Genomic DNA, 21,397 nt, shown 5'->3' on the forward strand with positions numbered 1-21,397 from the left:
TAAGTATATAAGTAAATAAATATAAGTAGGTGATAAAATAAAGTTGACACCTTTCTAGTTTCAAAAACTGGTGAGGAAAGATCTCTTCCAATCTCTGTTTTTGTAGATCTAAAAGTGACTGATGGAATTACCACTTTAGTGACTTAAAAATCTTTGGCATCTCATTGACCCATATGTCAGCCATAGGTTTACATCCACAAATGTTTTCCAAATGCTGGCATATTTCTTTAAGGTAGCATGATGAAAGGCTGTGAAAGTGATTGTACTAAGATTTTCTGAGAAGAAGCCCAAACTTGAATGTGGTTTTTAGTAATCTTGATTTCATTGAAGTCCTACTTTGAACTTCATTGATCTCCACCAAAGTTCTGAGTTCAAAGTAGCAAGTAACAACTTGGGATGTATTAAACGTTACTTCAAAGTAGGCCTTAAACAGAATTGTACTGACTTGTACTAAATTCTGTCCAGAAATGATTTAGCAATTGAGAATGTAAATTCCTTAGAAAAACACTGAGTAATTATGAGTGTTTGTGCTGAAAAATCAATGGTTACTATTTTGAAATGTGTTTCTACTTATATTTCATTAAATTGCTTTCTCTCTTCATTTAAAAATGATCCACGCAATAAGCTTGCTGGTTCTTTCAACAGGTTGGTGTCAGGACTATGTCCAATTTAGCTGAAAAGGTCAGACTAAGTCTTAAGTACGAAGAAGCCAAAAGAAGGTAATGACTGGATTCTTTTCTTTTTAAAAATGTGAATTTGTATCAGAGTTCATGAACCTTGTAGCCAATCTAATGCTTGCAGTGACATCTACTGGATGCATCTTCATGAAACACTGCTTATCAGCACCATTTATTTCTATTCTTTCTAGGCTGATTGTACCTTATGTATTGGGCTATTAGTAGATTCTGTGATGTACGCTTACACAGATTTATGAAATATGAAAGTACCAGAAACAAAATAATTCTTCTGCTTATAAGCAGCAGAAATTTGACCTAATTGAAGTGCATGTTCAGGAGAAGAGGACGTTTATTGCAAGTTCTGTTCCACTTCCTGGCTTGTATACTCATATTATACTTCAGTAATGACTGTAAGGATAGGAGATTCTCATGCACAAAAAACATAATTTGTATAATTAGTGCCCATGAGATCAGAGCCTTGATGGCTGTACTTTGGGATTTTCTCAGACCAATCCACATATTTTAAATGAAGATTAAATTATTTCAAAATATGTGTATGGAAGTGTACTGAAATACCTTGGTGGAAGTTACAAAGTGGGTCCACATACATGTAGAACAGGAGGATCAATTCAAAGGTAGCTGGAGAATGAATGGAGAATTAGGTATCCATGTCTAGTGAGCATTTGACTTCTTTTTGTGGTTGGAGGGGCAAGCAGTGATTAATTATCAACAACTTCCCAAACTACAAAAGAAGTATTCAGTTTAAGCTAGGGTGTCTCGAAACTGCCATTTAAATGAAAAGATAGCAAAGGCCTTACTGAACACATCATAACACTTCGGTGTATTTGAAGGACTTTTCAGTATTGATAGCCTATATGGAGACAATCCAATTTCATGTTTCTTTAACAGAGCCAGCCCTACTAATATGCAGAGTGAGGCAATCACATCAGGTGGCAAACGCTTAGGGTAGCAATGGCTGCCGTACGCTATTCCCTACTATTGGAGATTAGAGCTATATGTTATCCCTAAATTAACCTGCTGCCCATTGAAGGGTGCTGTTCCATTGCCAGTGTCAAACTAAGATTTAGTTGCCAGTCCAGTCAGCTTCTGTACATGAAATGGAGGGAGGCACCATCTTGCCCTTTGTTTCAGGTCGCAAAATGTCTTTGGCTGGCCCTGTTGTTCGATACCAGTCATTTGATAGCTATGCAGCATAGTAAAGGACATTCTTCCTGTCCACACCATAAGTGACAAGAGATCCAATCAAGTACATCTTCCTCACTGAGTTGAAAGCCACAGATAGCTGCTCCCTGTTGCTCTAATTGATGGTGGGTGCATGGCTAAGTTAAAGTCTGTGGCACAGAACAAAAATGTTTTGTGCGTGCTTCCAGATCAAAAGCAGCTTAAGTATGAGTAAGGCAGAGAAAACAAAAGGCATGGGAAAGAGAACTGTATTTGATAAGGGTTAAGGTCAGGGAAGGAATACAAGTTTAAAGAATGAGCAGAAAAATTCAGGTTGTGTTGGTCCAAGAAAGTATTCGCAGGTGGAATTTGGTGAGAGATTTGGAGGTAGTGTTGAGGCCACGGCCCAGTTATAGTGTGCAGCATTGTAGATGGTGTGTTTTCAATTAGCCATCCTCCTCCCTCCCTCATCATTTTAACAAGTTTGAAGAATAGTTCCTGAAACTCTTTGAGGGGCCTCAAACAAACTCTTCAACATATACAAGGGAAATGGTATTGGATTGATTTAAAACATAAAAACCTGCCTTAAAAATGAAACTTGGTATTGACAAACAGTGCCAGTCAAGAGGCCAGAGACCTCTTCAGAGAGCAAGTACAGTATTAGATGGGGATATTGCAGTGTGTATAAATTGACTTTGCACTGTTAAAAAGATGTTCGCTCAAAGGTTGAAAGGGCATTTTAGTGTTCATGTCCTTGTTATCCTGGGCCCCTTTTATGAGACAGCTAACAAGGGTGCCAATTACAATAGCGGATAACTGTCAGCATTGCAGTGAAGAAAAAAGCCCCTGTGAGACTGCAACCTCATCTTGTAAGTCATTGAACAGCTGTCAAAAGCAGCTACTTTAAGATAATGCGAAGGTTGGCTAGATTTGAACCAGTGACCCAGAGAATAAAGCTGCTGCATTCCATTATCAATCTTGGGCTGTCAGGCAGGCTTCTCTTCAAAATGTCCCATATACATATTCCATGTGGATTTCTTAAACAAAATAATTATCATCCACCTGAATAATCTTTTGAATCAAATTATCATCTTCCAAAATCAAAATAATTTTTGGAGGAAAATGAATTTAATCACTGACTTCATACTCCAAATGATGATCTACTAATTTAAAAAAAGAAATTAAAATACAAATGATTATAACCTGAATTCTATACAGTTTTTAAAGCTGAAGTTTAGATAGAGTGCATGAAATCTCAACAATCTTAAGGCTAATCAAAGGTATTTATAAAGCAGTTTCCTGCTCGGTTTGTGTTTGTGGTCCAAGAGAAGGAGGCTGTTTCTTGTATCATGTCTGTTCTAGCTTGTATTTTCTCTGGTTAATTAAACTAATGCTATGCCCATTAAAATGGTTGCTAGTTTTTTTAGTGTGTTGCGGAAATGGTTTATAAACCTGTAATGTTTGTTATCGGAGCTTAAATACAGAGGTTTTGTATTTGCTGGCTAATGTATGATTTCTGGAGACTGCTGAGATGCCTCTCTATTAATTTTACCCAAGGTAGAGTAAGGCATAAAATAAATAATTATAAAATGTTACAAAACAAAAATAAAATAAAATAATTGCTTAGTACAAATCTCTCATAATAGCTGCTTAAAATCAGTATAATTAAAACCAAAACTATCAGTAATCCTGAATGCAGCCTATGTACATGAAAGAACAGGGAAAGACTTTAAGTAAAGGGAGATTGTTACCTGCTGGAGAGAGCTGGTAAGGTGGATCTATTTTGAGAGCAAATTTCATGAAATGAAATGAGTGCTACAGCTGAAAGATTTGCAAGCCGCAGCTTTTACATTGGGATAATGGGAGGAAAGTTCCTTCTCAAAATTAGCTGTTTTAAAAAAAAATTACAAACGGAATTGATTTGACTCACTGTGTGATAAACCCAACTATCAGATGACTAATGGGACAGGCAGTCTAAAACTACCCCTAGGATGAGAAATGCCAGTACTTAAGATACCATATGCTGACTGTTTAAGCCAGTGTTTTATTACACATCAAGTTTTACACATTGTTAAAGCACAAAGCAAACATTGTCTGTCTGTCCTTTTGTGCGGTGACATTGCAAGATAACGCCATTTCCCTCCTCCCAGCTATTGACTGGGATGACAGAGGGCCAAATGGGATCAAACAGATCCACTTGGTCTCCTACATAGCATGGGAAATGGGAGTTTTATAAGCAAGCTTTGCCTCCCTAGCCACTCATATGTGCCCTCTGGCACAACTAGCCATTCATTCACATGAGGGCATAACATTTGATCAGGGTCTATGTCCATAGACTTGCTCATATTGCACGGCCGACTTTCCAAATGAAACTTAGGATTTTAACAGTGCTTTTTTCTGGGGGTACGCAGGGGTACTCATACCCCTAAACACTTTGTGAATCGATGTTTGGTCTCATTGAGGAGCAGTATTTCAATATGAGTAGGGAAATGAGAGTACCCCTCAACATATATTTTTAGGGGGGAAAGCACTGGATTTTAACATAGATTTTGTTAGATTTTACATGAGTCGTTCCTGCTCTAATATTAGGTCCCGGTCTGGGCAGCTAATAGCATTGGCTGTTTGCTTCTGCTCTCCACCACACATAGATCTGTTTCATACAATCTAGCCCAAGATCATCCTCCTCTAAAAAGCATCATGGCATACATTTGCTGCTAAGGCTTCTTAGTTCAGTAGGTTTGATTATTCAGCCCTGATAGTTGCATCCCGTTGACTTGCCAAGTCTAAATAGGTTCCTGTTCTACCAGGTGTTGTTTTTCACTGTTGCTCATCTGCACTTTCTTCTTCTTCCTTCCTTAATGTGTGTGTGTGTGTGGGTTTTATGCATATATGATTAGAATGGCAAACTTAAAGATTGAACTGTCCAAGTTAGAAAGTGAAGCTTGGCCTGGGGCACTGGATATTGAGAAAGAAAAGCTGATGCTGATTAATGAAAAGGAAGAGCTTCTGAAAGAACTTCAGTTTGTCACCCCATGTAAACGCACTCAAGATGAATTGGAGCATCTGGAAACAGAAAGGAAAAGGCTGGAAGAGGAGCTGTCTGTGAAAAGCGCACCTAGTGACGAACTTACAGAGAGGTAAGATTTCCCTCTTTTCATCCCCCCCCCTTCCTCCTAACATTAAGTTCCGCTTTCTTCAGTTTAACCTTTATACTCATTTTAGAGTCAGAGCTGCGCCCTGATGGGCCATTTTCCTTCAGTAGCTGTTCTGTGTAGATTTTAATTAAATTTATTATTAGTCCACCAGGCAGTAACACGAGGAGACCTTCAAACCGTGATAGAACTCACGGAGTTCCTATTATTCCACGCTCTATGTTTTGCATTTGTGACCAGCATGAGAAAACCTAGACCTGATGTTAAATAGTCGAAGGAAGTCAGCAGAGCGCAATTCATCATTGGCAGGTTTTGTGATAATAGCCACGACCTGTGTGAACTCCTCACAGCAAATGTTGTCCTGATTGCTTCAGCACTGGAACCTCTTACGCTTGATAGAGATACTAATTCACACATGTGCTTGCATGAGAAAATGAATGAATAAATGTCTTGCTTTAAGTTCAAAAGGGGAGACATACAACTGCCGGGGTCTGTTCGTTTCCACTGCAAGCCATGGCATGGCTTATCAGCTTTCTGAACTTGGCAAGCACTTAATGAATGATGGGGGGAATACCGTAATAGTTTCTGCCAATAGGATTCATATGAGAATTTCAGCCTAATTTTATTTGTGATGTCTAGCAAAGAATTTTAAGTATACAGGGTACTGGTAGATAGAATCATAGAATTGTAGGGTTAGAAGGGACCGCGAGGGTCATCTAGTCCAACCCTCCTGCAAAGCAGGAATGTTTTGATGTTAGGTGTGTACAAAATGTCTCTCCTTAGCTGCTGTCACAGTGATAAATATAATAAGGGACCTTTCTTCCCAGTAATCAGTGCTATTGCCATACAAGTAAAAAGTCTAGGGATTTTGACCCTCTCCGGTTTAATGGAGTCCTGAGTCTGGGTTCATCCACACTTCTGTTAGGTCTGCAATTTCTTTCCTTTGTCCTGTGACTTCTAGGCACTGGTCTGTGAGGTTTTCCTTGGTCCCACTGCTTTCCCCGGGAAAACCTGTGGTTTAGCACTGAATCGAAACAAACATCCATTCACCCGATTGACATTTGTTACAGTTCAGTGTTAAAATGTAAGTTTTCCCAGGGAAAGCTGCGGGAGAAAGGAAAAACCTACTGGACCCATGCCTAGAAGTCAAAGGACAAACAGAATAAATCACAGACCCTACAGATGTGTAGATGAGCCCTTAGTGGAAGGGCTATTGGAGATTTTTTTGTTGATTCCTTCATTCCTTGCTCAAGAGGGTTAGAGAACCCTTTGGAACACTGTGATAGGTGACTGGAAAATATGGGAGAAGAAGGGAATAACCTCTTCTCCCCTTTCAGTTTACAGAAGCCTCTACTAGATCAAAGAGCCTTCCGTCAACAGAAGGACACAATTGGGAACAACCCTGTGTCCAGTCGTGGGTGGGATGGGGCAGATTTGCTTCCCTGACTTCCAAATGCAAAAGCCATTGCTGGTAACCGAGACTGATCTGCACAACGTTTGGGTTTGAGGAATTGTTTGTTGTGTTGCATCAGAGAGATAGAAAAGAGATGTTGCTACTGCACTGTTCACCCTGCTGTTCTGCAACCTGCCTGACCAAGCTGGTGTCTTGGATGTGGTGTTGGAGAACCCTCACTCAGTGGTCTTGGGGGGACTTCGGTATCCATGCTGAGGTTGCCTTAAATGGGCTGGCTTAAGACTTCATGACTCCATGACAACCATGGGGATGTCTCAGTACAGTACATCAATGGTCCAACACATGTAGCAAGGCATACCTTTCACCTGGTCTTCACCTCAGAGCTGATTGGTAATACTTGGTTGGTAGGTGGGGTCACCGTGAGTCTGTTGTCATGCACAGACCATTCCCTGGTGAGGTTTGAGCTGAGCAGCTACCCACTCTCCAAGGGTGGGCAACCCATCAACATGGTCCATCCTCAGAGACTGATGGAATCTGCTGGGTTCCTGAATGCTCATGTGAATTTCCCTAGGGCCATATTGGAGGCTGCGATTGGCAGGGGGCAGCTCTTGGTAAATTCTCTGCCCTCAGAGGCTCAGGGGGTGGTGTCATAGAAGAGGACATTTTCTGTGACCGCCCCTATGCTGTGAACTTCCTCACAGAGGTGCTTCTGGTACCTTCATAAAGCTTCCTGCGAATGCTTGTTTAAAACGCTTGAGGTATATATATTTTAGGACCCACCTTATTTGTGTGATTCTAAGTTGTTTTAAACTGTTGTTAATATTGTGTCTTAATGTAACACACCCTGAGACGGGTGCTTAATAATATTTATAATAATAATCGTAACCATCACATCAATAATTGAGTAGTCTTAAGTTCAGTGACAGAAAGGGAAGGCCCAGTTTTAAGGAGGTATATGCTAACTATGTAAACCAGTGTTTTGTACATATCAAGCACAAAGTGAAAATTGTCTAGCTTAGCTTTTGTCTGTCACTGAATTTAAGAGTATTAATTAATAAGCTAGCTTGGATTTGCCAGGGAAAAGCTACTATGAGCCTCCTTTATGGGACTCTGCTGCCAAGGATGCAACCATTAAGAATGTTCAGAAAAATCCTTGTTAACCTCAAAGGAAAGAGGATTGAGTGAGCCCTCAATCATTGTTGAAAACCAAGGGGAGAAAAACAGCAATTCTGTTTTTCACCAGACTTAAGCAAAGGATCTATTGTACCTTTTTTGCTAGAGCTTTTTGATTGTTTTATGCCTAAAGGTTCTGGTATATTCAAGCATCTACAGATACAAATGAACATATTCTTTCCCTTAAGAAAATATATTTTAATAGGTGTGTGACTTTCTGCCCCCAAGTGTGTGTATCTACATTTATGGGGATGTTTTAATTTAATGCTTTTCAAATCCAAGCCCTTTGTCTGCTTGGCGTAGTTCTGCCTATGGCAAGGTATTATCCTAGCCACGGAGGAACAGAAAGCCTAGTAAATACTATTAGGTTTTCTACAAGTTTTCTCTGCATTTTGAAAGGTCTTGATGAGGTGTCCGATGCACCATCTTGTCTAATTTGGGGGGATCAGTTTCAGCATTTGAGGTCCAATGATGTGAACAAAGTGTTTGTAGCTGTTCCGCTGAGCTTTTGACTCTGGCGTGACATGCCTAATTCAAGCTATCCGGTAGGGGCTGGTGAGGGGATCCAAGGTGTGGTGAGCTTATTGTGGGAGGAGGCACTGTCTGCTACCTTGAAAGAGATGATGATGCATTCCCACTCTGGATCCTGAGGTATTAGAAACCTACTGCCTGATCACAAATACCCCTTTCCTGAACTAGGTGCTGGAGAGAGTAGTGGCAGCCTAGTTCCAAGCATACTTGGAGAAAAGTGATTATCTAGACCCATTTCAGTCTGAGTTCATTCCTGGGTTTAGAAACTTAATCATCCTTGGTTGCCCTAATGGTTTTGCTATATCTCTGAGCAGCTTTTGATAACATTAGGTAAAGGTAAAGGAACCCCTGACCATTAGGTCCAGTCGTGACCGACTCTGGGGTTGCGGCGCTCATCTCACTTTATTGGCCAAGGGAGCTGGCGTACAGCTTCCGGATCATGTGGCTAGCAGGACTAAGCGAACCAGAGCAGCACACGGAAACACTGTTTACCTTCCCGCCAGAGTGGTACCTATTTATCTATTTGCACTTTGACGTGCTTTCGAACTGCTAGGTGGGCAGGAGCAGGGACCGAGCAATGGGAGCTCACCCCATCGCAGGATTCGAACCGCCGACCTTCTGATCGGCAAGCCCTAGGCTCTGTGGTTTAACCCACAGCGCCACCCGCATCCCATAGATAACATTAACCATCAGATTAATCGGGACCAGCTGTGTAAGATGGGAGTTAGAGCTCCTGTTTTGCAATGATTCTTCTTTTACCTGCGCAGCTGGTGACAGAAAGTTGCATTCAGTGACTCTACCTCACCTCCTTGGCAATTATGCATGTGGTATCTCAGGAAAGCATCTTGTTCCCAATGCTATTTAACATCTGTATGAAGCTTTTGGGTTCATTCATAAGAGGATTTGCAGTGCACTGTCATCAGCTCTGCTTCCCTGTTACATCTGAATCAGGTGGGCTATGGAAGTGCTGAATTGGCGCCTGGATTTGGTCATGAGCCCAGAAAGTTGGATCTGAATCCTGACAACAGGGTAGTCTTGTGGGTGGCTAGTTCCGAGTCTGGGACTCAGACAGTATGCATTTTCTGCATGGGTTTTTGCTGCCTTCAAAGCAGGTGTGTAGCTTTGCACTGCTCCTTGATCCATCTTTGTCACTGGAAGACTGTGACTGTAAAGCTTCTCTTTTACCAGCTCCAACTGATAGTTCCTATTGCAATCATTCATGGACAGGGGTAGCCTTGCCACTGTGACTCATGTATTAGTAACTTCATGATTGGACAGCCATAAAGCACTACCCTTAAGCCAAGTCGAGAAACTGTGGCTAGTGCAAAATGCAGCAGGGATAGTTTTCAAAAATATTTCGTAATTCCACTAAACTAGTTTAAAGTATCTGAGACCTGTGAAGTAATGCCACTGCTTGCTTTCCCTTCAACCAAAAGCAAATCTGAAGATGCCCAGTTTTCATGCCCTGATAAATTTCTTCTACCACCTCTGCCACAAGTCTTGAAAGAGAGCCAAACTCCAGACTTCTGAGATGAAGTTATGCATATACTAGACCTTGCTTGCCAGCAGTGTGTGTTTGATTTTTCTAAATTTCCTGAAATAGCTTCTCTATTAACTGGCCAGTAATTTAAACACAGTTCCAAAAATATTTGAATTGGATACTTTACATTTAGTGCAATGTGTTTGAGTGGGCCAACCTATTAAAAAGAAAATTTTAAATCAAAGTATTAATATATGAATGAGTGTTACCACACTCTCAGGAACACGAATGTTCTTTCAGCCTATAAAATGAAAAATTCATCCTTTTCAGACATAGAAAGTGTTATGAGCAGAACTGAGGAAGCAATCGCTTATTTTTATTTGCTTGCAGCTTCCTAAGAAATGTTAGCTGCCTTGTTAAAACCATTACAATTATAAAGCAGGTGTCTCCAGACAAATAAAGAAAGCAGCATCCAGCTCCTACTGCCCTTAAAATCTATTTATTCAAGGAACTGAGGAGGACCGTATCCAAATGGCAGAGCAGGAACTTCCAAGCTAACAAGCCCCTCTAACTTCTGGTGTTTTTCTAAGTTTATTATATTTAACAAAATAATTTCTGTTCCTCTTGATTGTAATAAAACTTCTGAGTGGTTTACAAGAAAGTTAAGACTGTTTTAAATAGTCTTATTTCTTCAAGGGCTTGGGTGCACCAAATTTAAAAGGCAAAGCAGAAAACTCATAATTAGTAAAATGCAGCCGCACAACTCTTTTCTATGCTGTAGGGATTTGTACCACCAGAACCCTTGTCAAAAACAGACTGCATATGCAAACTGGAACTTCCAAACCACCAAACACTCTGTTTAAGTCTCCCCGAGGACAATTGCTCTTGTTCAAAGATCATTTATATGGTTTTTTATATTGTAGAATAAGAAGCAAACCTTTAATCTATTAAACATTGCTTGATATAAGGGCCAAAGACACCGAGAGGTCTGTGGTTTGATCCCTCTGTTTCTTTCTCCTTAATACAACTGTGAAGAAGGGAGGACCATTAATTGGATCAGGAAAGTGATGGGGATGGGGAGGCGGGTTTGACACTTTCCATCTGTACTGATTTCCCCTCCAGGCACTAGGGGAGGGAGGTGCCTAAAATGTCCCCCTATGGATCAAATAGCACCTGGAGGATGTATTTTATATTGGGGAAATAGTCCAACAAAACGGATTAAGCATCTCCACCCACCGCTCTACTTGTCTGATCAAATTAGGGCAGCCCCTTCCTCCAAAGATGTATTGGGGAAAGCATGAGAGAAGGAGGGAGATAGGAAGGTGAGTTTTAGATCTCCCTGTGTCATGGGCATTTTGCCCAATAAGACATTGCGGGTATACTATAGTGCCTACCTGGATGATATTCATGTTTGCAGCAGAAAATGGACATTATCCAGAGGACAGAAGCAAGGAAACACATAAACCTAGTATTTTGATCAATTTTCAAAGCTATCCACTGAAACATTCCCTTTTGTCATTTGTCGGCCTCCTCTAATGGACCATTTAGAGCATTATGCTGAACAGAAATAGACTTCAACCTGTATTTAAATGCTGCACTTAAAAAGAGGGCCTCCCTTAAGATGTCTGCATCACAAAGAAAAACCCTAGTGCTAAGCTTCCCCCCACCCTTGTATGTATTTTGCATGCAGAGCAGTATCTTTGATGGGGGTCTATGCATCTGAAACCTTGTCTTCTACCTGACATTTCAGAGAGGAGACTCCCAAAGGAAAGGTTTCTAAAACAAGTTTAAAACTTTTCAGGTGAAAGGGGAATAGTGTAATTTTTATTCAGAATATCTTAATATTCCAAGGCAAAGGAGCAGCTGAAAAAAGAATAGAGTGGTTTGGATAAATTTGGAAACTGTTAAACAGCACTGGGAAAAAGAAATAATTTAATATGACATGTGGAATTTATATAAGAACACCATTAAAAACAGGGCTGTGAAACCTTTAGCCTAGATTTCATCAGGCTTCAAAAACATGGATGCTAAGTGATAGGATTCCTTTAGAAGTACATTTGGCAAAAATACTGCAGCAATCCTACGTTGATAAATAAACATCTTACCCCATATTTAACATTTATATGAATCTTTTAGATATGCATGGGAATGTTTGGATAACAAACTGAATGTGCAGTGAATCAGAATTTGGATCATGGTTTTGGCAGCAAGTATCATCTGAATCTTTATGAGGCAGCATAAGGTCCAAAGCATTTTCTTAAACATCAATGAATGTTATTTGAATGTTTGTGCTTTTTACAGTCTCCACAGTTCTTGTACTCTTCAAAGTAGTGAAAATGTATGGCAGTTGTTTTCTTCATTCGTTGTTGGTTTTATGTTTCAGAGCAACAAAATGCTCAAGAAACAGTATAAAAGCCAAAATAGATGCATTTCATTTGGTCTTTATTTTCTCTTCATGCCTTTCTTCCACAACCATTTTCTTTGTTCAGGTCTCTTTCGCTATTGGTATAATCTTTTTTTTCTGAACCAGTGAGAACAGGATGGGAGGTAAACTGACTCTTTTGGTAGGAAAGCGCTGTAGTTCAGCCTTATGTTAAAACAACGGAACTGCACAGAGATTCTGTGACAGAAATTCTGTAATTGGAATGATTTACACATGATTAAACAACTTTACATTAATTTTACTTAATCTAGACTTACACGTTGCACATGATTCTGTTGGATCATTTTTGAAAAAAAGCATTTCTGAAGAACAGCCGTGCGGGAGGGTGAAAATTGCCCTGAAACTCCTTGTAGCAGGGGCAGCCGATCTCTTCTGCCAGGGGCAGCCGACTCTATAAATACACCTTTGGGCTGGAACATTGGGTGCTGCTTCCAGGGGGTGTGTAAAAGCATGCACTTCCTTCCACACAGCCTTTCCCTTGGGGCCATCCATCCAGCAGGCACAGAGGCAAAGAGTCCCAGTCTGTCTGTGCTGCTCCTGGTCAGCTCTAGGTTGGAGAGGGGTGGCAAAGGTACTTCCTTTGGTCTTTAATTTCATGCTGCGTTTCAAAGGTGCAGTATGAGGTCAAGGAAGAGACCGCACACTTGGAGCAGAACACACCATGTCCTGGTGACCACAAACAGAGAGAGAGGGGAGGGCAGGGGAGGCTCTAATCCATGTGTGACTCCAGCCCCAATTAACTTTTCCCGTGGGTCAGTGGCCCTCCGTTAAAAAAGCTTCCATATGCATCAGTTTCAGTTTACTAACTACCCTGGGGTCCCACAACCCTGGAGGCCCCAACACATTAAAACAGTCATCGGATGCTGAAGAAGAAGCCATTGTGGAATGTGCTTAGTTGCTCAGTGGAACATATGGAGCCACAATTGCCTAATATGTATAGCGTGGCTATTAATAAAATTTTACATCATGAAATACTGCATTCAAAATATTTTTTGTTATGTCAGTATTCCATATACTTAAATGCCCCTGGACCCAGGTTATCAGTTTTGTTCCTGCCTATTTTTAATGTTCATTTTTGAAAATGGTTTTGAGTTTCCTTTTCTGAAAAAAATGGCTAATAAATATAAATAATAAATAATATCGCCTTGCAGCCCTGCTGATTAAGTTGTTCTATTCCTTGTTTTTATTGAACACTACTCTCTGTCCACCTCTGGCTATTCAGGCTGCAGTGCAACACAAAAAATGAAGTCAGTGGGATTTGAGCAGCTTAACGGAACAAGATTATAGCCTTTATCAGGGGCATATCACAATTATTTGGGCCAGAAACATTTTTTAAAAAAGGAAACCAGTTGCTTTAAGGTACTGTGTAATATACACAGAAAATAGAAAAGGCATAGGCCATAGATCCTCATTAGTGCAAGGTTGCTATTAAACAAATGTTCAACAGCTGGCCATAAGAATGACATTGCTATGGAAACTTTAAAAAAAAATCTAATTAACAGATACTGTTCAATCAGTTATTATTTGTGCACACATTATCTGCCAATGCAAAGCTATTTTACAGTTCCTTCAGTTGCTGTCACTTTGACCAGCAAGGAGAAGATTAGGGTTCTATGGGAACTTTGTCTGCTGTTTAAACTACAGTGGTACCTCGGGTTGCATACGGTTCAGGTTACATACGCTTTAGGTTTCAGACTCCGCTAACCCAGAAATAGTACCTCGGGTTAAGAACTTTGCTTCAGGATGAGAACAGAAATTGCGTGGCGGCGGCATGGCGGCAGCAGGAGGCCCCATTAGCTAAAGTGGTACCTCAGGTTAAGAACAGTTTCAGTTTAAGAACAGACCTCCAGAACGAATTAAGTACTTAACCCAAGGTACCACTTTATTTAAATACAAGGTGGCAGTGAAGCGAGAGTTTTTAGGATTGTATTTTATGTGCTTGAATAATGAAGTCGAAAGAGTTCTTAAGTATAATTATGGTTCTTGTATCTTCTAGGTTAAAACTGGAAGAACGAAGGAATAAATTAGTAAAAAAACTTGAAGAAACTAGTCAACTAACTACTAACTTGCATTTGCAACTTAAAAGGTAAGGTTGCTCTGTTTACACTGTTGTTATTGACAAGAGAAAAACAGAGGTTTGTCCAACAGAGCTCAGAAAATGTCTACTTTGAAATAGTACTAGTTTGTTTTGGGTGGAATTTTGTTAACTTGGAAACTACTTTTATGCCCCACAAAAAATTAATGTACCTCCTAATAAATATTTGGCTCCCCACAGCCTGTGTCCCAGACCACAGACTCCGCAGAGCAGAAGCAACTTCTATATGAAACAGCTGTTACAGCTGTCAACACACGTCTTCTCCAAGGCATTGCAGCTGCCTGAGAGTGGGCAGAGGGAAAGGAGAAAACAGATTAGCAGACACATTTTAGCTGAACAAGGTCTTGTGCATGCAGAGGTGATCACAGTGGAAATTTTAAAAAGGTCCTGATAATTTCTGTTATGTGTACATGTTCCATGTCACCTACCTACCTACCAAGGGGGAACAACGGAGTGTCCCAAATAGTGAAAAAAGAACTGATAAGGGAAGCTGTCACATAAATTGTGAACAAATTGATATCCTGTGAAAGTATGACCATTCTTGGACACAAAACCTCAAAAAATGAGCTTAAACACTAAAATTACGCTATAATTGGTACATCCTCATATTGTTACCAATATGATGTATAGTTAATTAACTGTCCTCCAAAAACTGTTATCAGACTAATAGGCTCTACCCCCCCCCCCCCAAATTGTAACATTTGTCCTTTTTTCAGATGTCATTGCACTTGACACCTTTACGACCTGACTGGACTATATATTCATACTTTATCCTTTATTGCGGGCTGAGACTAATTGGACACATTGTAGTTTCAAATGAATGCTCAATCTTTTTCTTCCTTTTTTTGCAGTCTTTCAGCCAGTACGTTATCTATGTCTTCAGGGAGCAGCCTGGGGTCCCTGGCATCCAGTCGTGGGTCTCTGAATACGTCCAGCAGGGGGTCGCTGAATTCCCTTAGCTCTACAGATCTGTATTATAACCAAGGTGAACAACCTACAGATTTAGACTATCAGTATAAACTGGACTTCATATTGCAAGAGAAATGTGGTTACATTCCTTCGGGTCCTATTACCACAATTCATGAAAATGAGGTGGTCAATTCCCATGGGAGAATGGACTACAGCGATTCTTCCAGCTCTCTGGCAGCAAGCCATGCACCAAAATTAACTGAACCTCCAAAATCGGTGACATCGCTGTCTTCAAGATCTTCCCTTTCCTCTTTGTCCCCTCCTGGATCACCTTTGGTTTTAGAAGGTGCATTCCCAGTGCCTCCTCAAGACTCTCCATTGCACCATCTCGCCACGGACTTTGAGGACTGTGATTTACCCAGTGACTTTGCAGGCATTAGCCTCTGTGGGAACCAAATGTTGTTGAACTCTGAAGCCAGAGCATCTTCTCAGTCATCAGTGGATGATAAAGACCTCCATGAAAGTGTTAGGCAAACCATGTCGCCTTCAAGAAATACAGGTAAAAAAGAAGGGTCAGGCCTACCTGTAACATATGGGTATATCTTGCTATTTGTACTCACAAATGTCCATTCTCCCCCCCCCCCCCTGGATAATTTTTAGCACTTAAATCCTGGAAATGAAACACACACACACACGTGTTCAGAGCAACAAGCTGTCTTTTAACTCGGGGTGTCACACTTAGCATGGGACTGTAGGCAGCTGAGCATAGACAGGAATTATGAGTTCTGGCAAGATGTGAGGTAAAGTTGGAATGCAATGCTGGGGCAGATCCCATAAGGGCAACTGGGCAGAATGTGAGAAGTAGGGATGCATAACAAAGCTCAAGAAAATGGATGGCAGGGTATATCGTAGGCCAGGAAAAAGCTAGAACAAGAGTGCAGGGTAGAAGTAAATTGAGAGACAACCGGATAGATGGGCAGTGGATGACTGGAAAAGTAGCAGGCAGAAAAGGAGACCACAGGACAGGCTACCAGAATAATCTATAAAGAAGTACACAACTAATTACTTGGAGTTGCAGGTGAGCAGTGAGGTAGCCACCTTTGCTATTGACAAGAAGTTGTTCAGGGTGGTAAGAACAAAAAGGGATTGCATGGAGCTCCAAAAGGATCTCTCTAAACTGAATGAAGGGGCATTCAGATGGAAACAAGTCTAAAGTAATGCACACTGGGCCAAAAATCCTCACTTCACATATACACTCTGAACTAGTGGTGATTGACCAGCAAAGAAATGCTTGTGGGAGATTGCTCAATGAAAATGACCCAGTGTGAAATGACTGTGAAAAAGGCAAATTCCATATTAGGGATCATTAGGAAAGCAACTGAAAATAAATCTGCCAATACCATCATGCCATTATACAAATCTATGGTGTCATGGCACTTGCAGTATTGTGTACTATTCTGGTCGTTGCCCCTTCAAAAAAGGATATTGCAGAACTGGGAAATTAATAAATGGCAACCAAAATGATATTGAGGCTAGAGCGACTCCTCATTAAGAAAGTTTGCAATATAGCTTTTTTAGTGTAGGAAAAAGAAGGCAAGTAAAAGATGATGGGATAAAGGTATAGAATTACGCACGAGGTGGGGAAGTGGATAAAGAGTTTTTCTCCCTTAATACTAGACCTGGTGTCATCCAAGGAAGGTGAATGTTGGAAGACTTGGAACAGTTAAATGATTGAATATTGCTACCACAGTATGCCGTGATGGTGACCAACCTGGTGGATAGGGATTGATAAATAAGATAAGGCTATCAATGGTGACTGTCCATGGTGGCTTTGTTACTAGGAGTGCAAGGGAGGAGAGGGCTATTGTATTTATGTCCTGCTTGGGGGGCTCCCATTGGCATCTCGTTGGCCCCCGTGAGAACAGGATGCTGACCTGCATTGGCCCAAGGTCTGGCCCAGCAGGGCTGCACTTACAGCTGAAGGCCCTGACAAGGATCTAGACCTGAAGTGTTTGTATTTACACTATGCCAGGAAGATCACTGGGCTGCCATTTTTCCAGAACAGGACTGTCCTGGAACCTGAGTTGTCAATATAGAATACGTCCGCCGTTCTGAGGCCTTAAGCAACTCACCCACAGAGTGCAGATTGTTGTTTTGTTGTTTAGTCATGTCCGACTCTTCGTGACCCCCTGGACCAGAGCACGCCAGGCACTCCTGTCTTCCACTGCCTCCCGCAGTTTGGTCAAACTCATGCTGGTAGCTTCGAGAACACTGTCCAACCATCTTGTCCTCTGTCGTCCCCTTCTTTCCAGGGAGTCTTCTCTTCTCATGAGGTGGCCAAAGTATTGGAGCCTCAGCTTCACAATCTGTCTTTCTAGTGAGCACTCAGGGCTGATTTCCTTAAGAATGGATAGGTTTGATCTTCTTGCAGTCCATGGGACTCTCAACAGCACCATAATTCAAAAGCATCAGCCTTTTTTATGGTCCAACTCTCACTTCCATACATCACTACTGGGAAAACCATAGCTTTCACTATACGGACCTTTGTTGGCAAGGTGATGTCTCTGCTTTTTAAGATGCTTTTTCAGAGTGCAGATAGAGAGACTCATAATCTAGGCTGAGCTTGCCCGTCAAAAGTGGGTGGTACCCTTACTCTTCTGAAATATTCTGTCCTCTAGCATAGGACTCTAGCTTTGGGTTAAGGCAATTTCTGGCAGTGCCTTGACAGTTCTCGCCTGGTGCATGCCAAGTCATTCAAGACAATGAGTTAAAACTGTTTTAAGAGCAGTCCGTGGTGTGCTGTTGTTTTCTTTAGCTAACTGACCAAACCATCTACAGTTTTCCAGCAGCTGACTGTTGGGAACTTAGCAAACGTCTTGTGAGTTTGTTGTGAATGGATTTGTTCTCTGGCATCAAGAGCTTTATTTGTGTTTCCAAGACCAAAATGATTTGTGGCTTTTAGATCCAGAGAGATAAGGTTTCCTTTCAAAGTTCTGTCTCGGAAGGATAAAGAAACAGAAAGAGAGGCATGTGTGTGTGAATACACACATACAGAGAGAGATGCTGTGTCTCAGCTCCTGCTGATACCTTTCTTGTGCTTCACTTGCGGTCTTTCCTTGATTCCTTCAGCTGAAGCTACACGTTCAAAACCTGTCCTCCTCTCCTCTCCCACCTCCCCATGTTCTTACATACAGTATTGCTGCCACCTTCTGGTTCATGTATTCAACTTCACAAGCATTTTGACCTGGTTATAGAGAATTTTGTTAGTATTTATTCATCCATCCATCTATTCCTTCCTTCTTTTATATTACCTTCAATGAAGGAATTTCCCAGAGTATTCCTCAACACAACAGAATAATGATCAAATCAGTCACAAAGCAAAAAGAATAAGCACCAGCGATTTTTAAAAGCAGATTAAAATAGTTAGAACTTAATTGAAAGAATAATAGTATGTTACCTGCTGCTGAAAAGACAGCAAAGGAGGTGCCAAGTGGAGATGCACTTCCATAAATAGGCAACTACCATCAAGAAAGCTCTCTCTCCTGTTGCTCCGGGACTTACCTCAAATGACAGTAGCCTCTATAGCAAAGCTCTGCTCTGCAATCTTGGGCACATTGATGTGGGACTAGGCATTCCTTCGTAGATATTGACATCTCCTACTATATAGTGCTTTGATGCCAATGCTTTGAACGAGTCTTTTTCAACCTGGTGCCCTCCAGGTACTTTGGATTACAGTTCTTATCATTGACCATGCTAGCTGGGGCTAATGGGAATTGGAGTCCAACAACATTTGGTGGGCACGTGGTTGGGGAAGGCTGAATTGTGCTCTGAAGCAGGCATGTTCAAGAAGAGAAGAGTTGCTGGCACTGTTAGTTGCTTTGGATAGCTGTAGCAAGTTATTTTTATTTATTAAATTCATATAACACCTGTTCTCCCAAGTAACTCAAAGTGGTACACGTGGTTCTCCTCCTCGTTTTGGGATTCGAAACCTGGTCTCCCAGGTCCTAGTCCAGCACTCTAACCATTGCACCACACGGGCTGTCAAGTTGATTTGGTCAAGTATTGGATTAATGTGGTAACTGAAGCTCGTTTCATGGCATAGACCATTGTAGCAAAGAATGCTGGTTGCAGCCCAAGTGGATTCATGACATACAATATCGATAGCCAGCTGTTATTGCCCAAGCTGGGCTCCCAGAGCTGACTGTCTGCCATCTGCTCAGTTGCCTGAGTAAAGAAAGAAAAATCTATTTGTAATATGAATGACAGTATTTCAGTGCTTAACTCAAGCTTAACACACTTGGCTGAGCTTACTTGATATGAAATAGTACATTCTTTAGCTTATCGCAAACTTGCCAAAAGTGTAAGGACTGCAGATGGCTAAAAGCAGGGTCGGGGGTTTTGGGGTTTTTTTTAAGATAGCAAGAGGCTTTTCTTCTTGCTCAGCTTGTGGAGGGGGCGGCTGTATGCGTCTGCTTTGTGCAATGTGAGACTTTTATTGGCAAGCTGTAATCTTCTCTAGTTCTCTCCCAGTGCTATAGCTATCAAATTCTAATGCACGACACCATACATGTATGCTCAGGAAAACTGGACATCTGTACACCTTCAATTCTGCCTCACTGTGGTTATCTGATGCATCTGTCAGAACCTGGAATAAGTTGTGTTTTATATCTCAAACTTTGTGGAGGTTTCAACCGCTCATTAGTAATGGAAGAAATGGTTTAAAAATAAAGGCGTTTATTGGCAATACCATGGAAGTTTTTTGTAACCTGGCTGAGGCTACATGTGGCCTGAGAGGGATTGTCTGCAATTTACATACTCTCTCCTATTCTTGTCACTTGGACTTAGTTTCTGATCCAACATGTACCTATAGCTCCCAGTATTCAAAAATCCATTTATTCTGCTTTCCATTCCCTATTGCCAGACAAATGGGAAAATATATCCTAGTTCTGTGCAAAGATGCAGACAAAATGAAGTTGATAAAGGATGTGTTGTAGAAATTTAGGGAATCCTTTTCAGACCATGGGTTGTATTCCTTCATGGACAACCTTTCAGAGGCTGGGGGACAGGTAACACATCAATTACATGATGCGGCGCACATACACACTATTTGAATGGGAATTCCACTCTTTTGCAAATATTTTATTGGGGGACCGAAGGGACCTCAGCCCCTAGGAGTTGGCTTCTGTGATACACTATGTTACATCCTAGCTTACAAAAGGCTAGAATGGATTGTTTGTTTGTTTGTTTGGGGGGTTTTTACATGCACACATCCACCTGTTAAGATCAGGAGGAAGGGTGTCTCTTCGTATTTCTGCCACCCTCAGAAGTTTGGGAACAATAAGCAGCCCTGGAGAGGACATTCTCTGTGGCAGTCCCTAAATTGTAAAATTCAGTCCCCACAGTGGTACCTCTGGTACTTCCACTATACAGCTTCCAGGGAATAGTGAAGACGTACCTCTTTACCTGGCATTTGACACATGAGAGATGTATTTTCAGGATAGATTCTTAATGGCCAGATAGAGACGGACCTAGAGAACCACTTTTGTCCGCAGACCTGAGGTTCCCCATCCCTGTTACATATGATAAGAGTGAGAAACAATTATCCCCTTATTCAGTCTGAGCCTGTATCTTGTGGAAGATAGGTGTACCATAATTCTGAATGTTTTTTTGCCCTCCCAAATTCAGTCATACCTTGGATCCCGAACACCTTGCGAGTCGAACATTTTGGCTCCCAAACGCTGCAAACCTGGAAGTGAGTGTTCCGGTTTGCGAACATTCTTTGGAACCCAAATGTCTGATGCAGCTTCCGCGGCTTCTGATTGGCTGCAGGAGTTTCCTGCAGCCAATCAGAAGTCGCGCCTTGGTTTCCAAACGTTTTGGAAGTCGAACGGACTTCCGGTACAGATTTCATTCGACTTCCAAGGTACGACTGTACTGGAAAGATTTGAGGGCCTGTGTATACTTTGTATTACTTGCTTTGATAGAATTTAGCATTCCCAGTTGGCAGAATTTTTATTCTAACAAATGTTGTCATATGTACGCTGTGTGGTCCCTAAATGTACGTTTCTTGTGGCAGCTTGAATGGTCCTTTATCTCTAAAGCATTCAAGGGCTATAAGAATTTGACAGGATTTACTTTCCTTAAAAAATAACTCTTCTTTCATTTGCAAAATGGGATATCTCTAATCCTAACTTTGAGTTTAAATTGGGAGCAGGGGAGAGGTTTACTGATGGTACTCAATCTGCCATTTAACAGAGCAGTTCTATGCAGAGTAACTCAGTAAGTTCTACTAAGTTTAAATGGGTAAGTGTTCATAGAATTGCAGCTTTCACCTGCTTTTT

The 21,397-nt window shown here is 41.2% G+C and overlaps 1 protein-coding gene across 3 annotated transcripts in view; it reads left to right on the forward strand.

Moving 5' to 3' along the window:
• Positions 1 to 21,397, forward strand: part of WWC2 (WW and C2 domain containing 2) — a 113,521-nt gene that overhangs the window by 62,616 nt on the left and 29,508 nt on the right. For all 3 annotated transcript variants that reach the window (XM_028744406.2, XM_077934218.1, XM_077934217.1), the window contains exons 8-11: positions 646 to 719; positions 4,757 to 4,996; positions 14,049 to 14,138; positions 14,999 to 15,615. In XM_028744406.2, coding sequence (XP_028600239.2) covers positions 646 to 719; positions 4,757 to 4,996; positions 14,049 to 14,138; positions 14,999 to 15,615 — 1,021 coding nt within the window. The remainder of the gene's footprint in view (positions 1 to 645; positions 720 to 4,756; positions 4,997 to 14,048; positions 14,139 to 14,998; positions 15,616 to 21,397) is intronic.

Source organism: Podarcis muralis, chromosome 9, assembly GCF_964188315.1.
Source record: "Podarcis muralis chromosome 9, rPodMur119.hap1.1, whole genome shotgun sequence".
In the NCBI taxonomy this organism is placed as follows: domain Eukaryota; kingdom Metazoa; phylum Chordata; class Lepidosauria; order Squamata; family Lacertidae; genus Podarcis; species Podarcis muralis.